The sequence below is a fragment of the Podarcis erhardii genome (genome assembly GCF_964252035.2).
Source record: "Podarcis erhardii genome assembly, chromosome: 3".
NCBI classification, from domain to species: domain Eukaryota; kingdom Metazoa; phylum Chordata; class Lepidosauria; order Squamata; family Lacertidae; genus Podarcis; species Podarcis erhardii.
In genome coordinates this window covers 103,926,219-103,941,470 of record NC_138507.1, presented here as the reverse complement: position 1 = coordinate 103,941,470, position 15,252 = coordinate 103,926,219, and the positions used below count along the sequence as shown (strand labels likewise).

Genomic DNA, 15,252 nt, shown 5'->3' with positions numbered 1-15,252 from the left:
AGGGAGCGCTGCACAGCGATTCCTCTCGCTGTTCTGGCTTCTGGGATAGCCACGCGAAGCCTCTTCAGGGCAGCAGGATGAAGGCTCCCCGTGCCCTGAAGAGGCTTCACACAGCTAAGCCAGAAGCTAGAACAGCGAGAGGGAGTGCTGTGCAGTGATCCCTCTTGCTGTTCTGGCTTCTGGGATAGCTGCGCAGCCTGCACACACATTTCCCCTTACTTTTTAGGAGGGAAAAAGTGCGTCTTATAGAGCGAAAAATACAGTAGTTTAATTTCTAATAGTTTGTAGCCCAATGCATTCTGGACTTATCTAGCCCTTTGGCAGGGAATTTCAAAAGAAAGAAGCTCGGTCTTTTGTTACTGCTATCTCCACTTTCCTTCCATTGTCATGATTCCTTTTAGGCACATTAGAGAACAAGGGAGGGACAGTAAAGTAAAAGGGAAGACACAGTGGAATAAAAGGTGATTCAGGATAAGCCAGGATAAAACACAGATGCGTTTAAGGAGATGCTTGAATGTAAACTTGGAAGAAGATGGTTGAATGCCAAGAATTAATAGGAACATCAGAAGCTGCCTTATACTGAATCAGACCATTAGTCCATTTAGCTCAATATTGTCAGCATGGACTGGCAGTGGCTCTCTAGGTTTTAAGCAGGAGTTTATCCCAGCCCTAAAACTGAGACATTCTGCTTGCGAAGGAGATGCTCTACCAATGAGCTGCAGTCCTTCTCCAAACTCATTTTGTTGAGACATGCAACACAAATCTTTGCCGTCTTGAAAACTGAGCTACAAGCCTTTCCTAAAAGAATGGCTTGTTTTAGATGCAACACTGAATCATGGCTCAGCCCTACAAGAATAAGCTTTGGGCTTCGGTGTTTCTTTTCTCCTCTGATGTGGCTATTGCAGAAGTTGGAAGCGTCCCCTCCCTGTTTTAAAGTAACTAGAGATCCTGGTTATGTTTGAACTGGGTAACACTGGTTAGTTTAAGCGATGGTTTGTAAGCAAGCCGGGTTCATAAACTAAGGCTCGATCCTGGCTTGTTTCAACAAACCATAGTTTAAAGCAGAAATAGCAGGTGATGTTGGAGTCCAGCTTACATGACCCCACCCACATTTGTTAACACTCAGATGGTACCATAGTATCTATCCATAGTTAACCAGTGTCCCCTCATTTTGCACACAGTGAGAAACTCTAGTTTGTTTAGAACAGGAAGCAAAAGCTCCTGTTTACAGCTGCAGCACAGCAAGTGAGGGGAGGGGCACGTGCATGAGCCTGAAGCTTGCTGAAATTTGTTCCAGTATCACCAAACCATGGTTTAGTGTTGCATATGAAATGAACCACCAAGTTTATTCTTTCTAACTAGATGGCTTTTCATTTCTTGTCACCTTAGGCCAAATACTTCATACTGATGTTGTCTATTTACACTCTGGTAAAGGATTCCGTGAAGCTGAGAAGATACGGACACTTCTGCTGGATCACAAGTATGTTAAACAAACCTTCACTCTTTTGGTCTACCTGTGTATTAGAGCTAAACCAAAATGGAAGGGGTGCCTTTTTGCAATCCTGTCTGGTGGCCCTAGAAATCTGCCTCCCCTGCTTTTTGGCAGCCTTTTTCAACCATTTTCAGGGTATTAGGAAGAGGGAGAGGAGCACATGTCTGTTGCTGAGACAACAGGGCCAACATTCCCTGTCTTGCTGAGCTGTGTTGGGCAATGATGCTACCAATGTAATGTGGCAAGAAAGGGGCCATGTTTGCTCAATCATTTCTTCACCGCCTCTATTGCATCTGCAGAAAACGGCAGCAGGAGACTTTTTCAGGTGGTTCACAATTTAGCGGAACCACCTGCAACATCGGGGCCCAGTACAGGCCACATGTTCTCCTGCAATGATTTTGCAAAGTTTTTTGCAGATAAAATCGCTCAGATTCGGAAAGAAGTAGACTCCACCGTGGGAGCAGGGCCGGGGCGGGAGAGTGCTAGAGTTCTGTCTAGTCAAGTTGAGTGGGATCAATTCCAATCTGTTACCCCCGAGGATGTGGACAGGCTGCTTGGACGAGTGAAACCAACCACCTGTCTCCTGGATCCTTGCCCATCCTGGCTTATAAAAGCTAGCCGGGAAGGACTGGGCGATGGGCTTCGTGGGGTGGTGAAGGCTTCCCTCCGTGAGGGAGCCTTCCCAGACCCGCTGAAAGAGGCGGTTATTAAACTGCTTCTTAAAAAACCATCTTTAGATGCGGCCACAATGGCCAACTATCGCCCAGTCTCAAATCTTCCATTCTTGGGCAAGGTGATTGAGCGAGTGGTTGCCGAACAACTCCAGGCACGCCTGGAAGAAGCGGACCATTTGGATCCCTTCCAGTCGGGATTCAGGCCTCATCATGGGACTGAAACTGCCTTGGTCGCACTGGTTGATGATCTCCAGCGGGCTAGGGACAAAGGTGAGAGCTGTTTCCTAGTTCTGCTGGATCTCTCAGCGGTGTTTGATACCATCGACCATAACATCCTGCTGGACCATCTTGAGGGGCTGGGAGCTGGGGGCACTGTCATACAGTGGTTCCGCTCCTTCCTCCTGGGCCGTGTTCAGAAAGTGGTGGAGGGGGAGGGTTCAGACCCCTGGGCTCTCACTTGTGGGGTGCCTCAGGGTTCTGTCCTCTCCCCCATGCTTTTCAACATTTACATGCAGCCGCTGGGAGAGATCATCAGGAGGTTTGGGCTGGGTGTTCATCAGTATGCGGATGATACCCAGCTCTACCTCTCTTTTAAATCAGAACCAGTGAAGGCGGTGAAGGTCCTGTGTGAGTGTCTGGAGGCGGTTGGAGGATGGATGGCGGCTAACAGATTGAGGTTGAATCCTGACAAGACAGAAGTACTGTTTTGGGGGGACAGGAGGCGGGCAGGTGTGGAGGATTCCCTGGTCCTGAATGGGGTAACTGTGCCCCTGAAGGACCAGGTGCGCAGCCTGGGAGTCATTTTGGACTCACAGCTGTCCATGGAGGCACAGGTCAAATCTGTGTCCAGGGCAGCTGTTTACCAGCTCCATCTGGTACGTAGGCTGAGACCCTATCTGCCTGCGGACTGTCTCGCCAGAGTGGTGCATGCTCTGGTTATCTCCCACTTGGACTACTGCAATGTGCTCTACGTGGGGCTACCTTTGAAGGTGACTCGGAAACTACAACTAATCCAGAATGCGGCAGCTCTACTGGTGACTGGAGGCGGCCGCCGAGACCATATAACACCGGTCTTGAAAGACCTACATTGGCTCCCAGTACGTTTCCGAGCACAATTCAAAGTGTTGGTGCTGACCTTTAAAGCCCTAAACAGCCTCGGTCCAGTATACCTGAAGGAGCGTCTCCACCCCCATCATTCTGCCCGGACACTGAGGTCCAGCGCCGAGGGCCTTCTGGCGGTTCCCTCATTGCGAGAAGTAAAGCTACAGGGAACCAGGCAGAGGGCCTTCTCGGTAGTGGCGCCCGCCCTGTGGAACGCCCTTCCAGCAGCTGTCAAAGCGATAAACAACTACCTGACATTCAGAAGACATCTTAAGGCAGCCCTGTTCAGGGAAGTTTTTAACGTGTGATATTTTACTGTATTTTTGGTTTCTATGGAAGCCGCCCAGAGTGGCTGGGGAGGCCCAGCCAGATGGGTGGGGTATAAATAATAAATTATCATTATCATTATCATTATCATTATCATTATCATTATCATTATCATTATCATTATCATTATCATTATCATTATCATCATCATATCCTGGCTTCATAAACTGAGATATGAATGAACCTTCCTTGCTCCCTTCTCTGGGTACTTGAATGCATTATGAAATTACCTTCCTTTAACCATAGGTTCCCACTTCATCTTGAACCAGTTTCAAACTGTGGTTTAAAGTCTGGCTTGTTCCATAGTTTCCCTGTTTGAATGAAATGGGAAACCATGGTTAGTGGGATACTTCCACGCTCATTCAAGTATGCTGTGAAGCTGAGATACCTCAACTGGACCAGGGAGTATCATTCCTCTTTCTTCATTAATGGATGTGTGCAGCACTTCCATCTCCATTCACAGTAAAGGAGTTTTCAGAGTTCTCTCTTTGTTCTGGAATGTATGGGAGATGCATTGTGCGTTAATTCATTTCGGGTTAAAAGGGCTGCCCTTCCCCTTATCAATGTTAATCGTGCAACTTTGTCTTGTGAGAAGATACTCACCACATTCTCAGCCCATGAAATAATTATGGTAGCCTGTGTTATTACAGTTTCCCATTGCATTTTCTGATCCAATCAAGTGATAAAAATAGATATACATGAATGGAAGCAGGATAAAGTGTTGAAGGAGAAGTTCACAATTAACTGCACAATTTTTCATTCAAAAATACTTTTATTTTATTTCATTTGTATTCATTTATTTATTTCATTTGTAAAAATTGGCGTTATTTTTCCAGGACAGTTTGCTTAAGGTGATACAGTATATGAACTTATAAACAAACAAACAGACAGACAGACAGACAGACAGACAAACACCAGCTCTTTGCATCTCCACTATCTGAAACAATATACTATGTTAGGTGGCCTTTTCATGTTAACTCAGGTAAGTTGACCTTCTTTTTCCCATTCCATATTGTTGAGCCAGGTGCATCTCCTTCTCTCTGATCTGTTGGTGGAGGAAGCAACAGCGCCCCCTACTGGGACAGATGGTGCCATGATGACATCATACTTTCTCAACCTTAATAATTCTTTTTCCCCCTCCCTCTGAAAGCTGTGGCACCGTTGTGATTGGCAATGGAACGGCTTGTAGGGAAACAGAAGCTTACTTTGCTGACTTGATTACGAAGAAATACTTCGCGCCTTTGGATGTCACTTACTGGTAAGAAAATATGTGAAGCGTGGTCTTTGCTTTTGTAGAAATGTAGCTTCTATAATAATTTTTTTGTTTGGTTTTTTGTTGAGATGGCAATTTCCCCATGTACAGTGGTACCTCGGGCTACATATGCTTCAGGTTACATTCGCTTCAGGTTACAGACTCCACTAACCCAGAAATAGTACTTCGGGTTAAGAACTTTGCTTCAGGATGAGAACAGAAATCGCATGATGGCGGCGCAGCACCAGCGGCGGGAGGCCCCATTAGCTAAAGCGGTGCTTCAGGTTAAGAACAGTTTCAGGTTAAGAATGGACCTCTGGAACGAATTAAGTTCTTAACCTGAGGTACCACTGTATCTCCTTCTGCTCAGTCCAGCTGTTTTCAGGCAAAACATCAAAACAAACAAAGAGACATTGAACATCATCATCATCATTAGTCTCCAGAGGGCCTGTGGAAACAAACTGAAGGAAACAGTTCGTTGATAGTCCCAATAATTATGGTCATGGTACGGCGCAGGAACGGGGAACACTTTTCAGCTGGGTAAAGCCAGGGGCAAAACTGATTGGAGCAATGAATGCAAATGTTAACCATCGTACTATAGACAAATTTCTACAACACTCACCAATTTTAATTCGGGGTGGGGGTGGAGTATTCCCAATTAGCTAAAGTTTGGGAATGCAGATGTAGACCTGATTGTCTTCATAAAGGTAAGGTAAAGGTAAAGGACCCCTGGATGGTTAAGTTCAGTCCAAGGCGACTATGGGGTTGCAGCTCTTATCTCGCTTTAAGGCCAAAGGAGACGGTGTTTGTCCACAAACATCTTTCTGGGTCATATGGCCAGCATGACTACACTGCTTCTGGTGCAACGGGACACTGTGACAGAAACCAGAGCACATGGAAATGCTGTTTACCTTCCTACCACAGCAGTACCTATTTATCTACTTGCATTGGCGTGCTTTCGAACTGCTAGGTTGGCAGGAATTGGGACAGAGCAATGGGAGCTTACCCCGTAGCGTTGATTTGCACCGCCGAACTTCTGATCGGCAAACCAAGGAGCTCAGTGGTTTAGACCACAGCGCCACCCGTGTCCCATAGTTCCTGACTGAACTGGGCAGTGCACCACAAATTAGAATTTTCTAGGTGACATATTTTTTGTCTTCACCCACCTGTCTTGGGAGGCAATGGAGGAGTGCATCTTTGGGGTTGAAGTGAAACTGTTGGGAGATTGTAGCGCCTGCTGTGGCTGTAGAGACCTGTAATGGAGAGACATGATTTGTTGCAGCCGGGGCAAAGGAAGGCGTGCCACTGCAGATGTACAACAGCCTATCTTAATAATAGAAAGTGAAGTGCTTCAGGCTGAAATCTTCTGTGTGTTTACTTAGATAAATACCACTGAGGTCAATTGGCCAACAGTGAAATCCTAACCATGTCCTGTAAGTGCTATTGAGCCCAACTGGGCTTACACCTGGGTAAATGGAGTTAAGATTGAAACCGTCTCTTGAATGGAATTAGATCACTGGAAGCTGCCTTATTGTTGGTCCATCTAGCTCAGTATGTCTGCAATGACTGGCAGGGGCTCTCCAAATTTTCAGACATGGAACATTCCTAGTTCTACCTGTAGATACCAAGGATTGAAGCTGGGGCCTTCTGCAGGTGTCCTGCCACTGAGCCATGGCCCTTCCCTAATTCTAGCTTATCTCACTGAAATATGTGGGATGACTCTGAAAATGTTTATGTTGAAATGGAATGGATTTTGATGGACCAAGTCTGCAATCCTCTACACGTTGTCCCATGAAGCTCAATGGACTTTCTTCTGCATTGATATACGTAGGATTGTGTCCATAGTGCATCTTTAACCACCCTTGACCGCTGGCTGATGAAAACAGTGTTACAAAGTAAAGAATATGTACAGATTTTCTGTTTCTGCCGCTTGTCTTCCCTGAAATTTGCCTGTATTAATAGTTTTTGAGCCATGTGCTTATTCATTCACTTTGGGCAAGCACTTCTCCCTGTTCCAGCTTTCAAGAAATTGGTAGTATTTGCAGCCACCGGTCATCTGGGAGCATTTAACTATGCCGAAAGAGATTAAGCAAAATCCACTGAGCGTCTAATTTCCAGTGCATTCTACTCCATTGCTTAAGCAACTTAAATATCAGTATTAAACGCTTTGGTCTTTCCTAATGGAATCACTTCCTAGCTTTGAAGTGGGCCCCTTACTGGCGAAAATTTTAGTTTACGGTTCTCGTTCTTTTGTATTTTATATGTGTCTGTGCAAACCTTTACATGCCCCTTTCGACTTTAATGTGTGTTACATTTCCAAATATCTGCATTAGTCTCTCTGGACTTTGCCACTTTCAAGTCCCCTTGCCCTCCTCTGTTTCTAATGTTTCACCCAGCCTAATTACATTTACTTTTCTGCTTCACAGCACTCTCAGTTTGAAGGGTGATTTAACGTTTGGGGTTTGCATTATGATAATTATATTTCAAGACCATGGTGGGGGGGGATTAAGATGTATTTGCTTCGGTTGCAGATAAAAAGGGTTCAGATCCACTTGTAAAACTTGATTGGTTAACAGCCCATAGTTTTTATTATTATATTTGCTGCTCATGCAGCATTAATTCTCAATTCATCAGGGTACCCAGGGTGCTGTAACTCTAGAGGTGACCTTGGGACTTGATTTACCTCCGCTCGGTTTTCTTTGTTAATGTGCCATGAAAGAAGTACATGAAAGATAGCCAACTTCAAAGCACCTTTTAAAGGAAAATGGCTGATACAAATCCCCTGGCTTTTAATAATGCCTGTCAAATGTTTCAGCTGTCTTGCGTCCTTTTACAAGCTTTTGCTTGCTGCAGTAAATCAGTTTGTTTCAGGTTGGGATGGGTGCCGTTAGAGAACAACAGGATTATTTTTATTTTATTTTGTTTTGCTTTTTGTTCACTTTTGCAATTATTACAATCACTTACTAGCAGCACAATCCTGATGCATGCCTACTTGGAAGTAAATCCCAATGAATTCAGTGGGACTTTCTCCCAAGTAAGTGGCACATTAACAATTTTTCTTAGTTGCCTTCCTCTAGAAAAGTTGGCTTTCAAAAATTCCAGGTAAACAAGTACTTCCTTGATTCTTGTTAATAATAGTAATAGTAATACTGTTAAAACTAGTAAAATGATAAAAATTTGGTATCTGAAGAAGTGTGCATGCACACGAAAGCTCATACCAAGAACTGACTTAGTTGGTCTTTAAGGTGCTACTGGAAGGAATTTGTTTTGTTATGATAAAAATTTGTTATGAATAACACAGCATTTAAATAGATAATCTCATCAGCCAGTAGTTGGGAGTTCTTAGAAGAATTAATTTTTTTAAAAAAAGAAAATTGTAAAAAGTTAAAGCCCATCTTTCTCAAGTGAAAGATGAAAATTTCTTACAATGAAAATTAAAACAGCAAAACCTCAAGTCCTAGGACACGGTTGGAAGATGAGTGATGTAGCAAGGTTGAAGCAACACAGGTACAGATCTTTGTCCGTTCATGCAGGGGAGATCACTTGGGATTTACTATATGTGCCATTTTGAGTTCTATTATGGAAAAAAGGTGGGATAATAATGAAATGAGTGCAAGAAGAAGAAGTAGGTTTTCACCAGGCAGGGAAGAGAAGATCAATTCCCCAGGAGGCATCTTCAACTAGATCTAGTGGGTTTATTGGTTTGTTTGTTTATTATTAAAAATATACACCACAAAGTGTGGTTTACATAAAACAATAAAAATACTGCAATAACATTCGCTAAAGTTCCCCAAAAAACAAGGTAAAACAAAACTATATATTGCAGATGAAACTTCACTGTTAAAAAACACTGTTAAAAGGCAGGGCCTAGGAAAGCTTAAGAAAGCATATATACATTTGAAAGAGGTGGTCAGAAGTAATTCCTGTCTCTGCCTCTTGATTTGCTCAAGGGAGTGCATTCAGAAGGCTGGGTGCTGTCACCGAGATGGCCCCCTCCCACCTTGTCATCAAGTGACAATCTGCTCATAGTGGAATAACCAGCAGGATTTCTCCAAAAGATTGTACAGACTCGCGTGACCTATTCTGGGGGTAGGGTGGAGAGTTGTCCGAATGCCAACAGCTGAACCTTGGCTTGGTATCTAATAGGCTGCTAGTGCAGATATTTCAGCACCGATGTCATATACATAAAGCAGTGTTTCACCATGTAGAGAAGACGGTAATTATAATTACCTGGGCACATTTCACTCTGACTTCAGACTTGGTTTTGGTACTGCAACAGCCCTGGTTGATGATAGAGTACAGCCCTGCTGGTCCTCCTTGATCTCTCAGCTGATTTTGATACTATTGACCTCGGTATTCTCACTAGTTTGGGAGCTGGAGGTATGGTGGTTGTGGTGGTTCCATTCCTACCTTCAGGGCAGTTTCCAAGGTGGTTCTGCTTTGCCCCTGTCGAGATGATGCTGTAGGATCTCACAGGCTTCTGTCCTCCATGGTATTTCATATCTCTATGAGGCTGGTGGGAGCAGTTATCAGGGGATTTGGAGCACAGCATCGTCAAATGCAAATGAAGGTCAGTAATATTTATTTTTAATAGCGGAACCAAGTGAGGCTGAGCAGGTACTGGACAGATGCCTGGAGGCATGAATGGACTTGATGAGAGCCAGTAAGCTGAAATGGAGTCCCAACAAAGCAAAGGCACTTCTCATGGGTAGTTGTTGCGCCTGGGAGTTGGCGGCGGGGTATGGCCTGTTCTAGATTGAGTTCTCACAGGAGACAGTGATGGCCACCAACCTAAAAAGGGACCCCTGACCATTAGGTCCAGTCGTGGCCAACTCTGGGGTTGCGGCGCTCATCTCACTTTATTGGCCGAGGGAGCCGGTGTACAGCTTCCGGCTCATGTGGCCAGCATGACTAAGCTGCTTCTGGCGAACCAGAGCAGCGCACGGAAACGCCGTTTTCCTTCCCACCGGAGCGGTACCTATTTATCTACTTGCACTTTGACGTGCTTTCGAACTGCTAGGTTGGCAGGAGCAGGGACCAAGCAATGGGAGCTCACCCCGTCTTGGGGATTCGAACCACCGACATTCTGATCAGCAAGTCCTAGGCTCTGTGGTTTAACCCACAGCGCCACCCACATCCCGGCCACCAACCTAGATGGCTTCAAAAGAGGATTAGACCAATTCATGGAGGAGAGGGCTAGCAATGCTTCTGAATGCCAGTTGGTGGAGACCACAGGAGGGAAGGGTGCTGTTGTACTTGAGTCCACCTTGCTGGTTTCTCACAGGCATCTGGTTGGCCACTGTGAGAACAGAATGCTGGACTAGATGGGCCATTGGCCTGATTCATTAGGGTGTTCTTGCACATTTACTTACCCCCTTCCAGCTCTTAATGTTCATGAATGACTTGGGACTCCTCTGCCTTGCACAGCAAGCCTTTATATTAGATATCCTTAATGCAAATCCAGCATGTCAACTTTTGTAATCTAGGAGGCAAATCCTTACCTAGTCCTCATGGACCTTCTGACAAATTGCTGAGATCAGTTACAGTCCTACATACTGGCCTGCATTAAAAATGTGCTCTTACGGGTTTTGACATTTTAAAGGTTTGGAAATGAGATACTCCCAAATATTATTTACAGTCAGCGGAAAAAGGAAGTCCTGGAACCTACTAAACATTTTGTCAGGCAGGATTTTTAAACTGCTTCAATAAATGGACGTGTGTGATAACACCTTCGTAACAGCCTTCCCCTGCCTTGACTTTTTCTAGTAATATATTATTACTTGAGGCCTTGAATTCAAAATGGAAAACAAAATGGATGGTTACCTATCTACCTATCATTGAACTGAGTCTCTCCACTATGAAACTAATATGTTTTGAATCTCAGGAACTCTTGTGGGATCTCAGGAGCCAAGCCAGTTTGAATAACTGATTCGAAATAGCTCTCTCCCCCCCCCCCCGCCCCATGTCTGTGTCTGTTCTTATTTTGTTGTTTCTGAAATTATTCCTGCAGTTGACATGCAGTGCTCCCTCCAAACACAACCTTTTCCCTCTCTAGCCCAATTGAATTGTCTCATTTAATTAAATGCAATTAATTATTCGGCAAACAAATTAGTCAGCCTGCAAATCGGAAGCTATTTAGTACTTTGGGTTGGAATGTGCTAGAATTAGCATTTGATAAAATGTTGTTTGACATTTGAACCTGTTAAGAAGCGTTTCGGAGAAATGGTTTAGACGTGTGCCTTCGCTGGAACACTCCTGCCTCGCTGCTATGTGGAAGAACTTTGGAAAGGAAATTTTGGGGAGACCAATGGTACAGTTCCCTTGATGAGTCTACTCTGTATAATTTCACCCGTGCAGTGCTAGGGCTGAAACATTAATAGCAGTAGTAATAATAACAATAACAGTAACAACAACAACTTTCTATACCACCCTTCATCCGAAGATCACAGGGCAGTTTACAATGTAAAACATATCTTGCTACGCTGCCCTCTTCAGTCAGCAGTGGCAAGTTCAATCAAATTTGGTGTTTCATTATTCCAAACAATTGTTTATAGATTGGGTAGGGCTGGGCAATATATCGTCCAAAACTGGTTTGAAGCCCAAATTGTGATATTGGTTTCATAATTTTTGACCTGGAAATATATCACAAATCATGATGTGTGTGTGTGTATGTGTGCGCGCGCTATGCAAAAATCACAACATGGTGGAAAACCGTGAAGCCAGCCAATGTTTCTCTTGATTCCTGCAACCCTGCTATAAGTGGGTAGGGAAGGGAAATTGTAGTAGTGAGATGAATTGGAGTGACTGGGAATGCATGAAGGGATCAAGAACATAGAGCAAGCTGTCTTGGCAGGCTTAAATACCGGTAGGTCACTCCCCTCACCTTGGGGGGAAGGGTTACCAAACTCTTTGTTCTCTCACTTCTGCCATGTGAACTCTACCACTAAGGAGGTCCAAATTGGATGTTCCAAGCTTAGACTACATGGCTTAATAATTTAGAAACCCTTACCATTTTGGAACCCAAGTTATACCGCCTGTCTTTTCTTGCTGCTGTATGAAAAAACCACATGAATCTGACCTTTGAAGAGTTTGTAAGTACAGTGGTACCTCTGGTTTTGAATGCTTCAGGTTACGGACTCCGCTAACCTGGAGGTAGCTGCTCCTGGTTTTGAGGTAGCTGCTCCTAGATTGGGGAAATGGCATAGGAAGAAGGGTTAAGTACCCCTTCCCCTGGTACCTTCTTCAAAGCAGCTGTGTATGACTGCTGGTTGGTAAAATGAGAATCCACAGAGATCCTAATTGTTGCCTAATTGTGGATTTCCTGTGTCCTGTCACATTTCGCCTGGATCTGGCCGAATATAGCGTTCATCTCTTCCCAGGAGATTTCTGCCTAGGTCCCGTGTTTGTCATTTCCTAAGCTGCATTAAACCAATGTCTGAAGATTTACAGTGATTAGATGTACGATGTCACTGGAACACCCTGGGCTGATTTAACACTGCTTTAATGGGAAGTAAGTGTTATCTCTGAAAGCAGGGTTGTATCTCTGCTCTTCTGTCTTGGAGGGAGTGGAGCAGTGGTGATGATCAGACGTCCCAATATTTGGAGCTGGTTTGGATTCAGATCAGCATCTGTGATGACAGATGCTGAGCAGATGTGTTCGATAACTGGCACAAACGATCTTTAGGACTCTTGACGATGAGAGCAATGAAGAGAAGACACAAAAGGAGGCCTGAAGGAAGGCGACTGCATGATTTCAGAGTGTTTCACGGTATCCGTTCATGTTGCTATGTGGCTATCAGTATAATTTTTCCTGACTATAGGTCTTTAGGGCTGACGAGAAACACTTCAGGAATTGTTTTTTAAAATACATTTTTATATATAATATTTTGCTGGATAGCTTGGCTCTCTTGTGCTCCTTCCACTCTGAATGGTAGTCTTGCCTATCTCCTCTCTCTCTTTTTCTTTAGCTTCACAATGATATATTCTAGCAGAACATGCAATTTCGTTTTTGAGTCTGCTTTTCTTTTTGTTGTTCTGCTGGACGTTAAATGTATTGACTGGATCTGCCCAGTCCCATTACTGCCTCCCAGCAAACAGCAATATTCTTTATGACAGACGGAGCAGGATTTTTAAAAACCATGCAGTCTGTTATTGGCATACAAATACCGTAAGCGATAGAAGCTCTGTTGGATCATTCTGTTGGCATCTGATAAGCAAAGACAAATAAGGGATGCAAAATCAGATTTGTTTATTTTTCTTCATTAAAAAAGTTTATAGCCTGCTCCCCGCCCCCGACACACACGTAAAGGAGTTGCCCAAAGTGGCTTCCAATTAAAAGAAACGAAAGCAGGAATAATCTAACAATTAAAGAACAAATTAGCAAAACTAGACATTAAAACAGGAGCTGAAACACAAAGGAGTCATGCTAACTATTGATACATTAAACAGCCACAAAATCAACAGCTTGTTTAAAAATGAAAGTTTACAGTGTTAGCACAGAAAAAGTCCTCTCACCTGTTGCTTGTAATCCAACCACAAAGCTCGGCTTCAAATTGTAGGTTTCTGCCCAAAACAAGCTGTAGTTAAGCTGTTGAGCAGAGTTTGCATGTAAGGCAAAGCCATGGTTTAATCAACCATGGGTTAGTGTTATGTGCAGACCAAGCCAATATATGTAAATTTTTGTCAAAGTGGAAGTAGTTGTCAAAGAAGTTGATCCATGAATTTGATGGTGTAAATCCCAACTAACTTGTACCCTTCTCTGGCTTATATGGAATAACATACAAGAGTAAGAAAGTTAATGAAATAAAGCCATGTATTGTGCCATATTTTCCATCCCTCGCCTTCTACTCCTGGCCAAGAGCTTTGTTTCACACACTCTGAGCCTTCTGATCATATTTACTTGGAATTTATTTCTATTCATTCAAATGGTGACTTAATTTCCAAGTGAATATGCATACGATTACAGCCCAAGTCTCTCAAGAGTATCAACTTTCTCTCTGAGTATCCGGACATCTTGAAGTTGGTATTCTTTTAATTAAAATAAAATGATAGAAGCATTTAATGAAAAGCAAAGCAACCTTATTTTACCATCACAATGAATCTCAAATTATGTGTCAGGCATCCTTGAAGAACAAGGAAGCCAAATTGGATCCCTGCGCTGATTTATAAACATTGTTAGGGTTTGTATGGGACCAGTGGTCTACTTTAGCCATGTCTGAGGGTTTTGCATGCGCCCTCTGTGACTTTTTCTTTTAAATCTTATTTTCTTTGGACAGATGGACTCCATGTCTCACCACACACAGTTTTTAAATCTCCCCAGAGCTTCAAAAGTGCTTTGGTTTGCCATACCTGTTGGCAGGGTTAGGCCCTGCTGTTTGATTTACCAACCGGTTGGAAGCTCCACCGAGCAAGTGGAACCAGTTGTGCGGGACTTTGGTTGTACGACACGCTTTTCTGAATGGGGGCAATGTTATACCCATGACATCTTTCCCAAATCTGTACCCATGAGCATTAAAGAAAACTTGATAGCAGCTTCAGGTTCACTTCTTCTATCTTGGGACCATATATGAAGGATTATTTGACTGTTTTCCTGCATAGGCCATTCCAAACATTACACGGCAAGCTAACTTGTCAAAGTTAGCTTCCCCATATGTGCATTAATTAATTTACTTAAAAGGCTTCTGTGCTGCTTTTCAGAACAATGGCCGCACAAAGTGCTTTGCAGTCAAATGCATCAATAACAAATCCCTTTCCAACATTTTATCAGGCAGCTGTAGCCAATCTAGACTCTTTAATGAGTGTAGAAAGATGCATGGGTTTTGCAACACATACTTGGTTCATTCTTACGTCACCTTTTAAGGTGCACACTTAATTGAACACCTTAAAAGCAGAATATCTGAACAGGTTCTACACCTGCAGAATCTCTGTGAGAATGCCATATTGTTATAGACTAGTTTGTCATTTATTTCCATTTGTGCCCCAGTTCTGCATATCAACTTCCTTGAAGTTTGTTTAGGGCAGAGATGTCTAAATTGTGTCCCTCAATATGTTGCTGAACTACAACTTCAATTAGCCCAGCTCAGATGGTCAGTCACCAGGAATGGTGAACATTGTGGTTCAGAAACGTCAGGAGGCCCATGTGTTATCCACCCCTGATTTATAGAAATAGATGAGATGACAAAGTGTGGTTTGGTGTGATGTTTGGCCATTTTTACCCCTAGTGGCTGCTTCCTTGTGCCATGGAGATGGGAGTGACCTTGGGGAGCTGAGTGCTGACAGGACAGAAAACAAAAAACAGGCAAGCATCTCTATGCCACAGCTTGCCTGTCATACTCTAGTTGTGATTTGGCTTTTAAACTATGGTTAGCACAAACTATGGGTTGGGATGATGCTTAGTAGAGCCTGAA

The 15,252-nt window shown here is 43.6% G+C and overlaps 1 protein-coding gene across 1 annotated transcript in view; it reads left to right on the top strand.

The window, feature by feature from the left end:
* SRBD1 (S1 RNA binding domain 1) overlaps positions 1 to 15,252 on the top strand; it is a 184,053-nt gene that overhangs the window by 37,316 nt on the left and 131,485 nt on the right. The window contains exons 13-14 of the mRNA XM_081854587.1: positions 1,390 to 1,480; positions 4,745 to 4,852. Coding sequence (XP_081710713.1) covers positions 1,390 to 1,480; positions 4,745 to 4,852 — 199 coding nt within the window. The remainder of the gene's footprint in view (positions 1 to 1,389; positions 1,481 to 4,744; positions 4,853 to 15,252) is intronic.